This window comes from Sturnus vulgaris, chromosome 3 (genome assembly GCF_052056855.1).
Source record: "Sturnus vulgaris isolate bStuVul1 chromosome 3, bStuVul1.hap1, whole genome shotgun sequence".
Taxonomy (NCBI): Eukaryota; Metazoa; Chordata; class Aves; order Passeriformes; family Sturnidae; genus Sturnus; species Sturnus vulgaris.
In genome coordinates this window covers 79,601,985-79,620,351 of record NC_142245.1, presented here as the reverse complement: position 1 = coordinate 79,620,351, position 18,367 = coordinate 79,601,985, and the positions used below count along the sequence as shown (strand labels likewise).

The 18,367-nt window shown below is 37.0% G+C and overlaps 1 protein-coding gene across 1 annotated transcript in view; it reads right to left on the bottom strand.

The window, feature by feature from the left end:
- RNGTT (RNA guanylyltransferase and 5'-phosphatase) overlaps positions 1-18,367 on the bottom strand; it is a 167,751-nt gene that overhangs the window by 20,813 nt on the left and 128,571 nt on the right. The window contains exon 14 of the mRNA XM_014877786.2: positions 11,637-11,703. Coding sequence (XP_014733272.1) covers positions 11,637-11,703 — 67 coding nt within the window. The remainder of the gene's footprint in view (positions 1-11,636; positions 11,704-18,367) is intronic.

Here is an 18,367-nt window from a genome sequence, read left to right as displayed (position 1 = left end):
CAAATTTAGGACACTACTTTCTCTGAGAAGACAATTATCTACCATAAGTTTCCTAAATTGCCTAAAACTCCAAGAAACTTAAGCACACTGCCATACTGTGTGACTATTATATTCTAGTCAAAAGAAAATGCAAATGCAATCACCTTCAACTAAGTGTGAGGATGTCTACATCAAAGGGAAAAACAGTCCCTACTGCCACTCAGTCAAGCATAGGAGCTGGCCTCATAAACAGCTGTTGTTGTCAAGGTATCCTCAATTATTCAGTACAAATTACACTCTCCATGTGCAGAGGCACACCCAAACCAGGTTTGACAATGCAGTTATAACAGAAGAACAGCTGCAGCAAGAAATTACCATGTTCAAGAGCTTAAAATCATCATGGACAAATCATTCTCTCTGCCAGATGATTTTTGTAAAACATAAGAAAGCAAAACAAAAGATGCTGCCAACCCCAAATCACCCATGTATAGGAGCCAGAACACTCTCAAACACTGAAGCTTGTGAAAGAACAATGTGGCAAAGAGGACAAGGACAATAGCAAAGCACAACTTGCACTACAGCACAAGAAATCTGGCAGTTTTACAATGACCTGATCAGTTATTCCACTGTGACAAGTATGAAGGCTCAACGCAAAGTAGATGAGAAATATCTGCAATATCTATGCTCATCTACTGCTAGAACAAACCTTTCATTTCCAGGATCTTTCTAAGCAATTTTTAGTTGATAGTGAGCAATAACTTTATGGTTCAGAAACAGAGATTAAGCCTTTTGTTTTGCTGTCTTTTCAAAGTGGAAAATATACTGTCTATTAATGTGTTATTATAATGAGACATAATCTGCATGTCCTAATGCTCACATTCATCACAGTATGTTTCCATACCACTGGGCATAAGAAAACTACCATAAGAATAATCTGCTTACTGCTTTGAAAATCCAGTTTTCTGTATGACTGTACATCTCAGAATGGTATCTGTAGGGGGTCAATAGTAAATACTTGGAAAATTACCAGTAAGGTAAGAAAGCAAATGAATTCAAGAAGAAGGAATACTGAGACAAAAAACTAAAAAAACAAAAAACCAAACCACAACAACCAAAAAAACCCCACAAAAACAAACAAACAAACAAACAAACAAAAACAAAAAACAAAACAAAAAAAGTAAAGTCTCATGGCACATACATTAGCTACTACTGGTTTCAAACCTCATTACTTATCAAACAAAAGGAAATGGGGAAACTCCAAATCAAACATCTCTAATATAATAAAAACCTGCTTTTTGGCTTAATCTTGTGGGTAGTATGAAAAAGTACCCCAACCAAAACAACTGAAGAGGAAAATACTAATGGTCTCAGGGATTAATTTTGGAGGCTTTTCCTAAGGGTCAGTGTTGCTGCTGGAACAAGGCTGCTGTAAGGGAAGGTATGAATGTTAGATAACATGACTGTGACCTCCTAACATATATACAAGTGTTGTTTCCTCGGGTATCCTGTATTGGAATGCTGTTACACACCCTCTTCCCTTACTAATGCACCACAGTTACACCCCATTTCACACATTTACAAAGTCTCTTGGCTCATTTACATCCAACAGCTACTCACGGGCTGCTCTTCCAGCCCGTTACTCCTGAGCTTTGCTGCTACTGCTGCCACTTCCAAATTCCTTTTCTTCTTTGATATATTTCTTTTAAAATTAGGTACATGACTCTGAACAATCTATAAATCTCTTGAGTTTTAGAGATATTCCTGAGAACACCAGCTTCTCTCAGCTCCAGTTAGATTCACAAATTTTTAGATTAAGCCAGAGATGCTTTATTTTCAACATATACCACATACTCCATTAAAAAATCCATACTGTGTCATTATGGGAAAATAGCTGCAGAATGACTTCAAAGTAAAACACCCATCTTTCTTCTACTAAATAAACATTTCGTGAAGAAAACACAGCACGTTATTTGAAAGAGGACCATAGGATCTCTGGAATATAATGCAATTTTACCTCTTAATGGAAAAAGTGCGTATCTTTTTGTATTTTTTGTGTTATGAGAAAAGCAGACACTTTCAAGGTAAACATTTAACAGGAAAAATCCCAAGATACTAATAATGGAAGCAGTGAAAGCCTTGTGTAATGCAAGTTGTGGTCACAGCCATCATAAAATATAAGGAAGAACTGACAGGAATACTGTATGCTCATATTACAGACTGAAATTAAGCTCTATTCAATCAGTAACAGAAGAGGTTCAGAAACATCTAACTCTAAAATTTTCCAATAATATATTCTTATGAACTAGTTAAGTTTCACAGCAGTGACTGCTTGTACTCCAAAGTATCACAGAACCTGAAAAATTCATGTCAGAAGGGACACCCAGCCAACACCCTCCTGGCTCTAGGCTGATTAACTTCAAAGATGAGTCGGGCTGCTCAGGGTGTCTTCCAGTTAAACTTTGAAAATCTTCACAGACAGAGGTTTTACAGTGTCTTCAGGAAACCTGCTGCTGTGCCCAACCAACCTCCATGCAAATTTTTTCTTACATTCTACTGGAATTTTCCTATTTGTCCTTCCCCAGGCATCTCTGGGAAGTGTCTTTTTTTCTGCAATCTCGCTTTAGATGATGGAGGACTGCAATCTAACTTTAGATGATAGAGGATTGCAATTAGTGCCCTTTTCTTCTAAACAAACACAATTTCTTTAACCTCCCCACACAGGTCATATGCTCTTCCCTTTGCCGTGACCCCCACAAGGGTCACTCCAGAGGCTTCTCATGCCCCAGGCAGCCCAAAACTGTGCACAGTTATCTCAGATGTCTCTCAGAAATGCTTGAGCAGAGAACAGGCACCTTCCTCGACCTGCTGGCAATACCCTGGCTAACACAACTAAGGTGTGGTTGGCCTTTCCCAGTGCCACAGCACGTGGCTAGCTCAGCTCACCTTGTGGCCACAAGGACCTTGGGGTGCTGCTCTGCCGAGCTGCTGTGCAGCCACACAAAGGCTCCAGCTCACTCTGCCCCTGATGCACAACTCTGAATTTGCTGCTCCTGAACATGTCGAGGTTCCTTTGTCAGCACTTGTTTTTCTAAGCTTTTTGAGAAATGAGGTAAGATCATACTGATTTTGTATTGCTAAGAGGCATTTGTAAGCTCAGGAAATGGAAGGCATGAAAAAACTGCAATCTGTTCATTTTTACAATACTCACGAAAAGCATTTGAAGGGGTTTTTTTCTCTACAGTTAATGCAGAGGTAAATAGAAACCAACAAGAAACGTCCAATAAATTAAGATCTGCAATCAATTAACTACTATTTTAACTTTTCAGAAGGCTTAACTGACCCCTTGCTTGCCAAGAACAAATTTGGATTTATTTTTTAAAAAATCTACCGGGAGCTGAAATAACAAAATCTGTTCTCCCACCCCCCAAAAACCCCCCAAAACCTCAACAAAAAAACCTCAAGAAAAATCATATTCCAAAACAAAAAAAACAATTATTCTATCTTTTTGGCAGCAACAAGAGAAAACTGCAGAGGTAAAACTCCTAATTCTGTGGACTTCAATGGAACACTGCATACTTTACAGAACCATTTTTGAAATTGAATTCATAGCTATAATCATGACAAAAAACAAAATGGGGCCTGATCCATCAGAAGAGAGTGAATTTATAAATTATAGATCATTAACATTTTGTTCTTAGGGGCAGCAATTGTGACAGCATACAAAATCACTGCTTCAGTTTGTGCAGTGCTAATGTAGATTTTATAGTTATTCTCTTTCTGTTTACATCACCAGTTCTAAGGCCAGATTTTTTTTAAGTATTTTATTTTTGCTCCTTAATACGTCTACAGAGAATAAATATGTTCACTGTATGCTGGCTTTTACTTTAATATAAATGAAAAGATATAATATATTACTATTTATTTATATTATTGGTGTCTAAAATTCCAAGGCAGGACTGAGAGCTCTAATATTCAGGCTCTGTAGAAACACACAGGCAGTCAGGACCTTTTGCCCTTAAGAGAAGTAAGTATGATTGAGAAAAACTGCAACAAACAATGTCAAAATGTAGAGAGAGGTAAAAAATAAGTCAAGGGATAAAGAATTAAGCCATATACTTTTTTTTTCCTAATTAATTCTCAAAGTAATGGTTCAAAAGTGCCTTTTTTTTTCAAAATGAGCTAAATTTGGTACCTTTAACAAACATATAATTTAGGAATGAGCAGTTGGTGGTTTTTTGCTAGCACCTTACATTTTCTAACTTGTAGTTAGTTCAGTAAATTCTCCCTAGCACCTCCCCCACCTTCTTTACAAGATATCAACTGTGTGGGTAGGGCAGAACCTCCCATGGATTCTGTTCCTGCTCTCATGAATTCAGAATTTAGTTATTGAATATGTTCAGATTATTGTTTAGGACACAAAGAAAGGCATCTGGAACTTGGGATAGAAGATTCCAAGATGTCTAAGCACTATAGGTTCCACCAAGTATACTCCAAGTCCTAGGATGTCCTCCTGAAAACCACCTTGTTGCTGAGAATTATTAACTTTAATTTAAAGCCTTTCATCATTCCTGCCAAAAGTAAATACAGTCTACAACCCTATGCCAGATAACTTTTCATGCATCTCAGAGAACCCTGAAGATGTGGAAACAGTGCAGAAGAAAGGAATGAGTGGAAAAGGCTCAGGATCCAGAAGGCATTATCTCAGCATTGTATGACTTCCCATGAGAAGACTCTACATTGTCATCTTGTACCAATAAACACTAGAAAAAAAATCCTGAATTCCCACTATATTGAGAAATTTATTTCAAAATATTCTCTCCATCAGCCTATTTTTTAAAGTTTTGGTGCTATAACTGTTTCCATGTGTTGACTTCTGTATGACACACAAGTATAGGTGGTTTCCACAAAAGACAGAATAATAAAAACAAAGAGAGGGATTTCTTTACACAGTTTCTCAATGGCCAATTCCAATGATGCCCAGTACAGCTTCTACAAGTAGCAAGAGGATATGAAAATCCTGCTGTAACATCCCACAAACCTCTATAAAACGTAAGAGCCACCCACCAGTTCTCTTGGAAGACTGTTAACAATAATAAGTATATAGGATTAATGTTGATTACTTTGTCCTAAAGATGCAGTTTGAACTTCTTTTTTTGATACAGCTTTATCCCTATTCTGTATGTTTTAATTTAGAGTGACTGTGTTTAATGACATGTAGGGACTCAGATTACCTGGATTTACTTTCTTTCACAATCACCAAATCATGTAATTATCACATTCCTTCTCAACACTGTCAAAGCATTCCTAGTGGAAGTTGGATCCAGATCTGTAGCTCTCAAAGCATTCTTTAGCTTTCAGAACAAAACTATTTCTGTCCAGGATAACCCATTTGCTGTCCTATCATTACTTTCCTAGCTAAAAATAATCTCCCATTTTTATTCCCCTCACTGTTCATGTTAACTCTGATAATAAGAAGATGAAACATTCCTTCTCCAACACTACCTTGCTAAGCTAACAAAGGTTACAGCTATTTGTCTTTGACAGGCTCCTGTTCAATCCAGTGATGTCTCTTTCAGTGTGAAATAACTTGTCTTCAATGTGAACAACCAGAACCAAACACTTACAGATAAATCTGCATTTCTGTTTTCTCAGAAACATCTCACTTCAGAGATTGTAGGGCTGTACCATCTTCAAGCTGAATACATGATTTCCCTAGGTCATATTCTATGGCACTGCATATCACAAAAAACATTATGTTATAACAGCACAAAACAGGAAGGGGACATAGGCTATAGAAATTCAAAATTCAGGTTATGACTTGACCATTATAAATGAGAAATTGTTTTGTTCTACTATTTGCTCTGGTAGTGAACACAGAAATTTCTGTGATTATGTATGCAAGTCCAGTAAGCAAAGCATCAAATTAAGACAACATACTCTTAGTGGCTGTGAACAGGCTCAAAAGGAAAACTTTAAAAAAATTTTTTGCTAAAAAACTTTACAGACCACACTGCTCTGGAGCTCTGTCTGGGCAGCAACTGACCGTGTGGTGAAAGTTGGACTAATTCTCTCCCTAAATTTGGAGTGGTCTGAAGATCTGTACCCTAAACAAGGTATCCCAAGCTTTGGGATCTAACTGGGAGTAGAAGTCATTATCAGTTAGGGAAGAAAAACATGCCAGCTTCAGTTGAGAAATCAGCAGCTTATCCTACCTTAAAAAATAGCCTCTTAAGAGCAGCAAGACCATAAATTCACTCCTGTTCCCTCTTCTTCAGGACAGGATAATTTGGTAAATTATGGCCAACCATTTCAGTAATCAACTACAGAGGTTTGACACTGCTGAAGGAGTAATGAATTGTGTGACCTGGTTCTCAGACATCAGTTCAGCCTGTGTGTTTGGACAAAGGTAAGGCAACTAAGTTCAGGAGGTTTCAGCTCTTGAGAACATTACAGTAAATTCTGAGGTAGATCCTAAAGTACAGGTGGATGGATATGTATCTGGAGAGTCTACAGGTTTTGATTTGATATGATCAAAGAAATTATTTTGGGGTGATTACCTGCTGCAAGGCCTCTCTCTGGCAGAACTTTACTATGCTTTATCATGTTTTTAATTAAAAGTGCATTTGCCGAGGGAAAACGAGGCAGTGGGACAAACAATAGCTTAGAACCAAACTACATTCCTAGACTGTAGGTGGTCAGCTTAGCTGCTTCAGCAATCAGCAACTCTGTACTCAAGTTTAATAAAATCACAGATTAGGGCTATTGAGGTGCAGGTCAGTGCAGAGATCTTGATTCCTCGCTAGTTCTTGACAGCAAGACTGCTGTAACTATAGCAGCAAATTCCCCAGAAGCAAACTTAAAACTCAGAATTTTCCACTGGGATCCTATAATCAAAACCAAAATACTAACAACACATTATTTTCAAAATATTCTTTTCAATGTAACTTTACTCATATTCTATCAAATCAAACAATTCTATTTTGAACAAAGCAGTAGTTACTATGAAACTTTTAATAACTACTCTTAAAATACTAAAAATAAAACAGTAGTAATTAATCTTTATTTAAATGGTAATTTAATGTGCTAAGAAAGCCAAAAAATGAAACTAGTTATTAGCTCATAGTAAAGACTGCCAGAAGCTTCATTACTTATTAATAATGGAGAACACAGTGTACTGAACCATTTCTCCTAACCCCAGAAGCTACTAGGAACTGAACTGCAAAAACTTACAATCCTAATAAATTGATTAAGCAGAATGATTTTCTTTATAGATATAATTACTGCATATAGTGTAGCTAAGTTTTCATTGTAATCTACATTGATCAAATCTCAAGTTTAAAAACAATGTGTCATAAAACCCCAGTAACATACACTTCCATTATTACGGGCAATTATTATGTATACTGGGAAAATAGATTTAGTTACTTCTAATAAACACAAAACTTCTATGATAAGGATTTTGCTTTAATACCTTCCTTGTTAGCAAAAAAATACTAACAATATTTAGGGAAAAACAGACAGAAGAAAGCTTGCCAGTTAATTCCAGCTGATGAACAATACTTTATCTTCTTGATCAAGATTATCACTTACAGAAATCTTTTTCATTTCATCAAATTTCCAAGAACTGTTTAATAAATACAACCAATTAAGATCCAAAGAAACCTGCAAATCATTCCATTGCTCCAGAGGTCTTTGAAAGAAAGCAGAAGTGTATGACAGTAACCACTACTATTACTACTACTAACATTGCTTTAATGGGAAAAGATACTGAAAGCAAAAATTTATGGTGAAACTGTTCTACACTACTATTGAATGGACATTAAAATTCAATAGCATTTCAGAACAATCTTATTTAGAAACAAAACTAAATTATTAAAAGTAACTACCCGCTATTAAATTGATTCCTTCAATATAACCTTAAAGAACAATCCCCTGGGAAAAAATGAAAAACCATTACCATAGCAGAATTTTGAAATAATTAATTGTTTCATAAGCTAACTGAAACAGACATCATTTATATAAATCACTGAACTTACTGAAACTCACTAAATATTACCCTGTAATTATAATCACAAACACTGTGCAAAAACTTAAATGTTCTATCATAAACTCTGTCCAAAGTAGCAACATAAAAAATCTTGAAATAAATTAAAATACCTATGAACTCACACATTATTAGAAAAGTTAAGTTTCAGGCAGATCCCTCTAGCCAGGAAAATTCTTTTTTCCCATTTTTTTTCTATCCATCTGCTACCAGATGCAAGATTCAAAAGCTTCAGGAGTGAATGATTCACATTTCTCTTGCACAGTGAAGTACAGATATCCAACACCTATCAAGCACAACCACTGATAGCACTGAAAGCAAGCTGAGGAGGAAGATCAGGTAATTTCAGTTAATCTTATCAGTTCAGCTATGTCTCAGAAACATTATCAATATTAATATATATTAATGAATTATTGATATAAGAAAGGAAGATATAGAAAAATCATCCTAGAAGAGACATTACTATTTCAAACTCTTTTCCCAGAATTGCCATCTACAATTCTTCATTATCAAAGACATTGGTGCAATTATCTCCTGCACAGTTTTGGAAAATCAAACGTGTTTGCTTTTGGGAAGGGATAATTTGATAAGGAGTTCTTCTTTTTGCAATTTTGTAAATGCACATAAACTAAAACATGAATGTAGGAGTACTAGCACGGCAGTTTATATGTTTACTATTAATATTTCAAAGACCTGGTAACATTCCTACTTGTCCAACTGAAAGAGCACTAAAATGTACTGGAAGTACTGCTGTCTAGTAATGGTCCACTTTGAGTAATAAATCTACATTGGCAGAGGACTTGCAGTGGTTTGGGGCATTCCTTAATGCATACATTTGGCAGAAAATGCTATATCTTAATAGAATACGTAATACTTGGGATGTTTGCAAATGAACATGAGTGGATAATTTATAGAACAAGAGAGACCAATCTATCACACAGTGTGTAAAAGCATATTTGAACTAAAAGGTTATAAAGACTCTGCCTTATATATATTCAAGGACCATATGTAGTCCACTGGTCTTTTAACTGATGGGATCATTAGCAAAAGCATATTAAACACCTGAAGAAGAGCTGGGGGAAGAATTAAAGAAACCTGTGTCAACAATTATGAAAGAATACTGTACATCTCCAGAGTACAAAAACTTATTTTTGCACCATCAACTCTCAGTGTGAATTATTACTCCCTTTTTCTTCTTTCAGTATTGAAGATCTCTATAAAAGTTGTGACCCCCATCACTCCATACCAGTTCCTTCTGCTGCCATGCAGCAAAAATTCCATTAGAATGTCAAGCAATCAGAGAGAAGCTTCAGTTTCAAAAGCTTTTTGTCTTTGCTAACTACATGCCATTTCCCAGCTGAAGGTAATAACAAGCCACACCAATCAGCTCACCACTGCAGCACTGCTTTTAGCACCAGAAGCAAAGCAAAGCAACAGTGTGCAAACATAAACCCATATATATCCTTATAGCTCCACAAATAAGTTATATTTTATAGAGTACAGCTTGTGGAATTAGCTTATTCAAACTTTTCAATGTAATCTCCAATAATTAAGAGGAAAATAGCCTTTGTTTTTCAAAGGCAGCAACTGAAATTCATTTGATTATCCACTTAACCTATTCTGTGGCAAATGCAACATTTAGGATGAGACTACACCAGTGATATATTACCAGAAAGTCTAGTATTAACTTACTCAAATTAACTGTATATCAGGTATTTAGCAAGCATGGTACCATATATAAAGAACTGCAGACACAACAGAAAATGCTATTATGTCCATATCTTCAACACTATGCCATCCCCTACTCTAAAAAAAGCAACAGTAGAAATACAGAAGGGTATGTAAAACAAAAAATTGATTGGAGATACAGGTTGGATTTCAGGAGCAATGAAATAGATTAAATTTCTGTGGTCTGGAGGATGTAAGATGTAATGTGTAGGGGAAGTTAAAAATCAGGAATAGAGAATGACTGCTCATCACTTCTCTTGACATAAGGGCTAGGTTGAAACAAAAAGAATAATTGGCAATAGATTGAAAAGATAAAAAAACCCCTTAACTCACAATTATAGTATGGCTTTGTATGTTGAAAATTCAGTGGAAAATCCCTCAAGCACACTGAGGGAGGGAAGTCCAACTGAGCCTATTAAGCAACAGGACCCAGATACCATTTCTTGCAGAGAAGATCTTGCATGCAAATTGCAGGTAGCTGTCTGCACACTTTGGATTTATCCTGTTAGTGCCCTCTGTCCTGAAGCATTTGCAAGTGGCCTGACATTCAGTCCTGCAGCTGGGTCCTGTACAGCATCTCTACAGCTGTCCTGTGAGCAGAAGGGTCCCTCCCTGGCCCAAAGCATTAAGAGAGGCACCAAGTATTAGGTTTTCTGACTTAAACTCTTCCAAGCCATGGCAAAAACCTCCCATTTTGCTACTTATTATTCTTATAAGTGGATGGAGCAGGTAGAAAAGGATGTTAGAACGGCAGAACAGTTAACTTTTATAAAGCTTTTAAAGAAGCACTAATCTTAACAGGTATCAACAAAAGTATACAAGGTTATTTTTGAAGAAACTTCTGACAAGCTGCTTCATGCAAGTAACATTTTAATTGCTTGGTTATTAGCCAAACTGAATAATACACATGTAGGAACTGGGGAGATGAGAGAAAGGGAAATAGGAAGATGAAAAGCATGCTTTTCTTATTTTAAAATAGTTTTAATACAGTATCAAGGTTTAAGTTACAAAAAGTATTTGCTAGATACAGTTGGGAATACTGTTTAGTAACATAATTAGGGATGGCAAAGGAACACATCTGAGTTTTAGAAATTAAGTTTCATTTTGATGTAAAACAAAAACAAGGTTTTTAAAATTCTGAAGCACAAGCATATACACATGATGGAGGGAACAATGCAGCCAAGAGTGCAGAATATGTAATAATTGCAGGTATAATCTAGGACATGGGAACACTTCAGCATTCTAAAACAGATACCACATTTCCACATTGTAGTTTAATGGCTGACATGCTAATGCCTCCCTCTCTTTGTTCTAATGAAAATATCGATGACACTCATCAGAATCAGTCCATATAGTCTTGTAAAACATTTTTGTTGGCAAGTGACATGGCAATAACTAATTAGCAACTGGCAATTAGGAACATGAAGCTATTATAGTTCTACTGAAGGAAAAGAAACAATAAGTCATAAAAGACAAATTATTTTCCAGCAATTGTATGAGTCTTTCATAATAAATCTAATAATACTGTGAAAACAATCTGTGCTTTTTACTGCAGTGTCTTCCCTGTCAAGGATCACTTAAAGAACTACAAGGCTTCAAAAGCAGCTTAGCTTTGAAATGTCTCTGGCAACAAAACCTTCTGGTAATTAAACCAGAGTCAAAATTAATCAAAAGATGATTGGAAAAACTAAACTTCTTTGACAAGTTAAGAGCACAGATTAAACCAAAAGCAAAGCCAGAATATGGTAAACATAACCAAAGCAGCACTATTTCCCATTGTTTTTTCTGAAGCTATATTGATAACGTAAAAGTCCTGAAGTTCTCTAAATCATACAGAAGTGAAATAATTGAAATAGCCCCCTCCCCCCCAGCTTATTAATCATACCTTAATTTGTGCAAAAGGTCTGTCAAAGTTTCCAACATAAAGAAGACCAACATTCTGGGTGAGTAGCCTAAAAAATGAAAAGAATCTTTTAACATATCACTTTACATCCATAAGTTTTTTCTGCATCTGTAGTAATTAGATAAAACCCTAGCAGGGCAACAATCTTCACCACGATAGCAAGAGCTACGCTTGCAAATCTGATTACACAATTCTGTTTGAACTATTACAAAAAAGGAAAGATGTGCATTAAAGATGGGTGCCCACCAGTAATTTGTGTTTATGTTGCAAGCAGGTCTTCAACAAAATCATTTCATAGGCTTCTTTGTGATGCATGCCACTCAGTAACGTGGAAGAATGGCAGGTGTGTGCCTTTTTTATTTATTAGAGACCATTAAAGACAAAAAGACAGCAAGAGAAAAGAATTGTGAACACACACATTCAAAGCAGCAAGCTCATGAGTTAAAACAGAGTAGGGCACATAAGAGTATGCACAGAAATACAAAAATGACATCACTACAAGCAAAGAAATAACAGAGAATCTCTGTAATACTGGCTAATGGTTTGCTAAATAAAAAGAGCCCCAGATACAGCTTGTGCTGCTGTTCTCTTAATAAAGTTGTTGCATATACCACTGAGATCCAGAGGGACAGTGGGTAATTTGTCTCGAATTCATACATCTGGGAAAGAGTGTGATTTCTGCAGATACTGTGCAAGTCAATGCTATCAGTACATAAACTCCAAATTCCAGAGGAGCATTTTAGGGCATTGCTGTTATGAACAGGCTGACAAGAACATCACTGGCCAGCAAAAAGGGCAGGAGAGCAGTGTTCTGTTCTGACTGGATAATTACAATGTTCCTCTTGCTAAGCAACGGCCCAGCAATCATTCCCTCCGTTTAGAGCCTCATAACCATTGTACTGAATTACAGGTTCTTCATAATAATGAGAACTTTTTTGATGACAAACCCTGGAAAGAGTTTCTGTTTTGATTAAAAGGGACATTGAAAACCCATCATTCTCTCCAAGTTTTCATTTAGTGTTTGCTATTTTTTTCTTTCAGTTTTACATCCCATTCCCTTTAGCAGTAAGGCCTCACATATGAATTAAATTAAATAGCCAGAAGTAACTACAAACGTAGGCATCACTCAGCTTAAGCAATGACACTGAGATGTCTCTTTCTTACATTATTAAGTATATATAAATATATATATATACACACTTATAATTCATACTGAGATTTTTTTTTATAACTAAGCCACCTGTCATTTCCAACTCATTTCTCACCATTGCCAGGCCTGTTTTCATTAACAAAAGAAAACAGAAACTTAGATGGCAGTAAATAATTTTGAGCCCACAGAATGTATATGCTTGAGTATGATCTTGATTCTTCCCAGTTCTGACAACAATATAATATATATGACTTTAAACTGGTTCACCAACAGTGGAAATTGGTGAAACTCAGCAAAATTACAAAGTCAAAACATTCACATATATAAAACAGTTAAGTAAAAAGAGGTGTTGAACTATCATTCTTCAAAAACCTTTCAGTAATTAGATATGGTATATAAAAATTTCCAGTGCACTGACAGAAATACCCTAAGAAAGAAAAGACCAGTAAGGATCAGAACACATTTCCCTATCAGTGTGCCAGTTTCCATCAGGGCTCGTACTGTTATGCAATGGTTCAGCAGTATATGTAAGTCAGGGTAAGCATATTGAGCTCATTTTCAGTCACAGTAAGTCAAATTTATTCAGAACTCAGGTGTCTGGAATTGGGAAATCCAGCATATTGATCTAACTTTCTCCTAGAGCTATAAAGCAAAATAAGAAAATATTTAATGATTTTCTAAATGGAAAGAAACATATGGGAAATAATTGGCAAAGAAGATTTAAAAAGGCTACAAAGGGAATTCAAGGTAGGTCATCATATTTCAGAAAGAAGCACTTTAAAGCAATAAAGTATTCTTACAAAGAACTGCACATAATTATTATATGAAAAGAAAAACGTAATTATTATAGAAAATAAAAACAAAATAATCCACTAGCTGTATTTCTAGTAAGGGACCTCAAAAAAGGAGAAGACATTCAGTGTGATAATTCCCATGTGATTATTCTCCACATGGGAATTATCTCCATTTTCTTTACCAGATAAAGATGCAGGACCATTAAAAATAGAAGTCTTTAGGATTGCTTTAATTAGAAGTAACAAGCATCCAGGGAACTTTAAGACTGGTCTTTCTAGGACACTGCCCAGTTGTCTATACAGTATTAAGATGCTATCATTGATGAACACTCCAAATGAACTGCAAGACTTGGCTTCCTTAATAAGACTGATATTGACACAGTACAAGCTGATTACTATTCATTCATCTTTCACTGCCTCTGCTAAGAAGTATTTTACTTACAACTTTTTATTTGTACTCAGATGGCACTTCAAAGAGCAATGTTAATGCAATGTTAGGAGAATTTTTAGGGAGCAGAGCTATTTGTAGCTCCCCCTTAATAAGAGGTTGCATTCTATATTTCTCTAGCTTACATATTCCTATTGAGTTCTGTAGTTCAAAATTATAACACCAACACATAGTCAGTTTCCATTTAAGAACTCAAGAAAGTTGAAATGAGAACCCCCAATATGATCATAATTTAATGCTCTGAAATATCTGGGATTTATGCCCCTAAATGGTCTGAGCAATTAAAAAAATACCCAATCTCACCATTAGTCTAAGATCTTTTATTCTGGGTCTTTCTTATGAGCATAATCTCTGTATTTGAGAGGCTGAGCTCACACAGAAGAACCTGGTGAGGTAAGCAGGCTGTGACAACAGTCACTGCTGAGGCTCTGAATAAGCCAAGCCACTGCAAGAGTGTTACAATCTCCTCAGCAGCCACCAGTAGCAGTACCAAAAAGCCATGTGCCATTGAGGAGGGGGATGAGACAGAGGAGTATGTGCCAAACTCCATCTCACCTGTAGAAAGTCAGCACAACTGACCTCTAAATCACACTTAGGTGTACCTCCCACCAGTCAGAAAGTTCAAACTATACATAGCTGGTTTTGGAGTTCTTTACCACAATACCAGGGTGTACTTTTAAGTACCTAATATTAACTTTATATTATAAATGTCAACGTGTCTAAATTGATACAGATATTCTCCTGTAATACTCTCAACTAATTACCCTTTGCCATTGAAGACTTCCCAATGGTAAGCAGGTTTGGTTATAAGCATTTACATACTGATGCTGTCTTTTAAATGTCACTCTTCTATTTCTTACTTAGTTTAACAATTGCACAGTTCTGCTCTTAAAACACCATCAGCAGTACTCAACACCAAACCCTGATAAAAGTTGGACATCACTTGTAATTGGCCAAAATCAATAGCAGGCTATGAAACAGTGATGATAGTTTCACAACACAATTATTACCTTTAAATTTCACTTCAAATAATTACCTTAAAGTTATGAGAAACAATAATCAAAAATATGAATGCTTACTGGCACTTCAACACATATTCATTTTTAATTAAGAATATGTAGCAACAGACAAAGTTGCCTAGCTTACAGGCTACCATATATTTTATCTGTAGTCTCTTCCATTCAATACATTATCCATATAATTCCCATTTTTTTCTGTACATCAAAGGAAATAAACATGACTCCAAGAAACAGTAGGTCTTTAAGATGTGCTGTGCATATGTAACACAGCACTCCATCCTTTTTTCTCCTACACATACAAGTGAGCAGACCTCTAGGCCAACATGCCTGTTAGAGCTGCAGAGTTATATTTCAATTGAAACTACATAAAAACCCCAAAAGTGTCAGAACAAACCAATTCAGAGTTTTGACAATATAATATCGAGGTCTTAAAAGCCCTTCCAGTACCAAGAAAATGCTGCTAGATAGTTATCACTAAATTTCCCTAGATTTGGTCTTTTCTGGGATATAAATATACACAATGTTTTCAAAATCCAAGGTGCAGGAGCCAGGCACTGCTGTTTGTGGGGGAAGAAGTGGAAGTTGACTTTAAGAGTAGGCATGGTCAGGCCAGGTGATGCAAAAAGTGTGGTGACAACAGTGACGTGACAGTAATGCAAATAAACACAGGACAGGACTAAGAACTTGGGTAAAAGGAAACTTGGAGAAATGTGCTGTGGGACAGCAGGGGATGTAGAACACAAGGGATGAGGAAGGTATAAAGGAGTGAAAAAGCAGCCCTCTGGGTTGGAAAGCACTGGGGTAGAGCTCTGGGCTGGAGAACACCAAAGGATTAGAGAATGGGAGCAGCACAAACTGATCTACCACAGAGTTCATCCTCTCTGAGCATAGCTGACCTTGTCTGGGGGCTGGGACATTCCCAGTACCATTGCCTTCTTCCTATTGCCTTTGGTCATGGGAAGCAGAGTGACCCTTGGCTATGGACTTTATGAGGGCAGCACATTTCAAAGAAGCCTGATCATTTCCCCTTCTCCACACACAGACTGTTCCTGCTAAATTACTAATACATGTTAAGATGAAGATGAATTACCCTTTCAGTATCTAAAGGGGGAGGGCAATAACAGAGCCAGAGAGGAACTTTTTACAAGGGCCTGTACTGATAGGACATAGGAGAATGGCTTTAAACTGGAACAAGGCAGGTTTAGATTAGGTATTAGGAAGAAATTCTTTCATGTGAGGGTGGCGAGACACTGCAACAGGTTGCTCAGAGAAGCAATCTATCCCTGGAAGTGCTCAAGACTAGGGTGGATAGGATTTTGAGCCACCTGGTCTAGTGAGTGGTGTCCCTATCCATGGCAGGGAGTTAGAACTTTATGATCTTGAAGGTCCCCTCCAATCCAAACCATTCTGTGATTTCAAGATAATACTGACAAAAATTCAGGCACTGCTCACCAAAACACCAATGCTCCAGCCATTAAGTAGTACTTTGTAAAGGCAGAAAAGCAGGTGCCAAAGGGTTCCTTCATATTTTGTTGGGAGATGTACCTTGAGGACACCACTACAGCTTGATCTGTACCCCAAATGCCCATCCCTTCAGACTCAAAGGCTGCCTTGAAAATTCACTCAGGTTATCAAACAGGGTCACCTAAACAAGAGCTGAACACATGAACTTTGGAGTGATTCCTACACCAAGCAGCTGTGATTTTCCCTCTAGGCTACCTAGTGCTGCTGCACAGATTATGGAAGGAGGCTTCCAGAAAGGAGCATGCAGAGAAATAAAGGTGCAGGGAGGAGCCAGGAGCCGCTACCTCTCACAGGAGCAAGTTACTGCGGATTAGCTGAACGCAGTAATTTGCTCCTGTGCGAGGCAGCAGCTCCTGCGCTTGCTCTGGTGGGTGCAAGACTGGTGACACATTGTGCAGGGACACAGACTTGCAGCTCTAGGCAACAGCACAGAGGTCAGATAGACTTGGAAAGCAGGGAGTACAGAGTGAAAAACACAGTGTTTTTCTGGAGGGCTGGAAAAACGTAATTGGCACTGGAAAGGTGGAATGTGTAGAAGGAAAATGATGACCAATGAACAAGCATATGGCTTGGGGTGTCTGGTTTCTCAGGAAGAAAGCAGCCATGCAACTGGCAGTGGTGGGCACAGAGTTGCCCACAGCAATGCTTCAGTTACTCACTAGCCCTAGGAAATAGAACATTCAAATTCTTCCTTACATTTCAACAAAAGCTCTCACAAAATCCCAGAACTGATGACAATTTATCAAATATTATCTTGCAGTATTTTATTAGGCAATTCTAAAATTTAACTCGACAAACATTACATTTGAGGAGTAGTTCATTGCTCCACGTAAGTCAAGTAGTTTGATACTTCATTTCTGTTTTATTCTTGATGGTTGCCTGTTTCACCAGCTCCTGCAAGCACTGGAGCATCTGAGCCCATATGAGTTTCATTCTAGGTAAGCTTGGGTTTGTTTGTCAGAGCTTAGTAAGTGCTATAGCCTGCCACCAAAGCTTTGTTGGATGTAATAATAAAACTTCACTGTTGTATTTTATAATCACAAAGGTACTTAAGGGCCTGCAAAACCGCAGAAACTTCCAAAACTCATCTTGATACTGTGCATGTCTGTCTCCACTTGTAATGACAACATGGATGGAACTGACTGCTTTCTGCAAAGGATGAGAGGCAGCTTCTGCTGTGGTCTGTTCTCTTATCTGAAACAACTCTGTCCAGTTCAGACAGATTTTTTTTCTGCTTTATATGAACAGTGGATTGATGCCTGAAACATCCTTAGTGTCTGTTTGGAGGGATCTCGCTCTATCAGAAATTATTCAAGAGGAATTCCACTGATGAGATAAGGGATTAAAAAACATGGATTACTTCCAAATTTATAGTCAGAAGCAGCAAAAAGCAGCTACACTGGCACTGGGAACTGACGTAACAACTTCATCCTTCACATGCTGTGGGCAGATTTGCACTCTTCACAGAGGTTGGTAGTGAAAATATTTCAATCCTGAGAAGATGTGTGACAAGACTGGAATCGTTATGAAGCAAAATGGAAAGAAAAAAACATCCTGACACTCAGTGGGATTCCTGACCTTTCTACACATCTGCATCTTTATTACTAGGAACACCTCAGTGTACACATTAAGGCCAAAAATGCAACACACCCTGTTTTGAATATAAATTGGAGAGTAAGAATAAAGTTTTAGGAAAATCTCTGTGACCATATTCACAGTCTAAATTCCCATATTTAAAATAGCTATATAATGGAGATTAATATTAGTTATGAATGTTT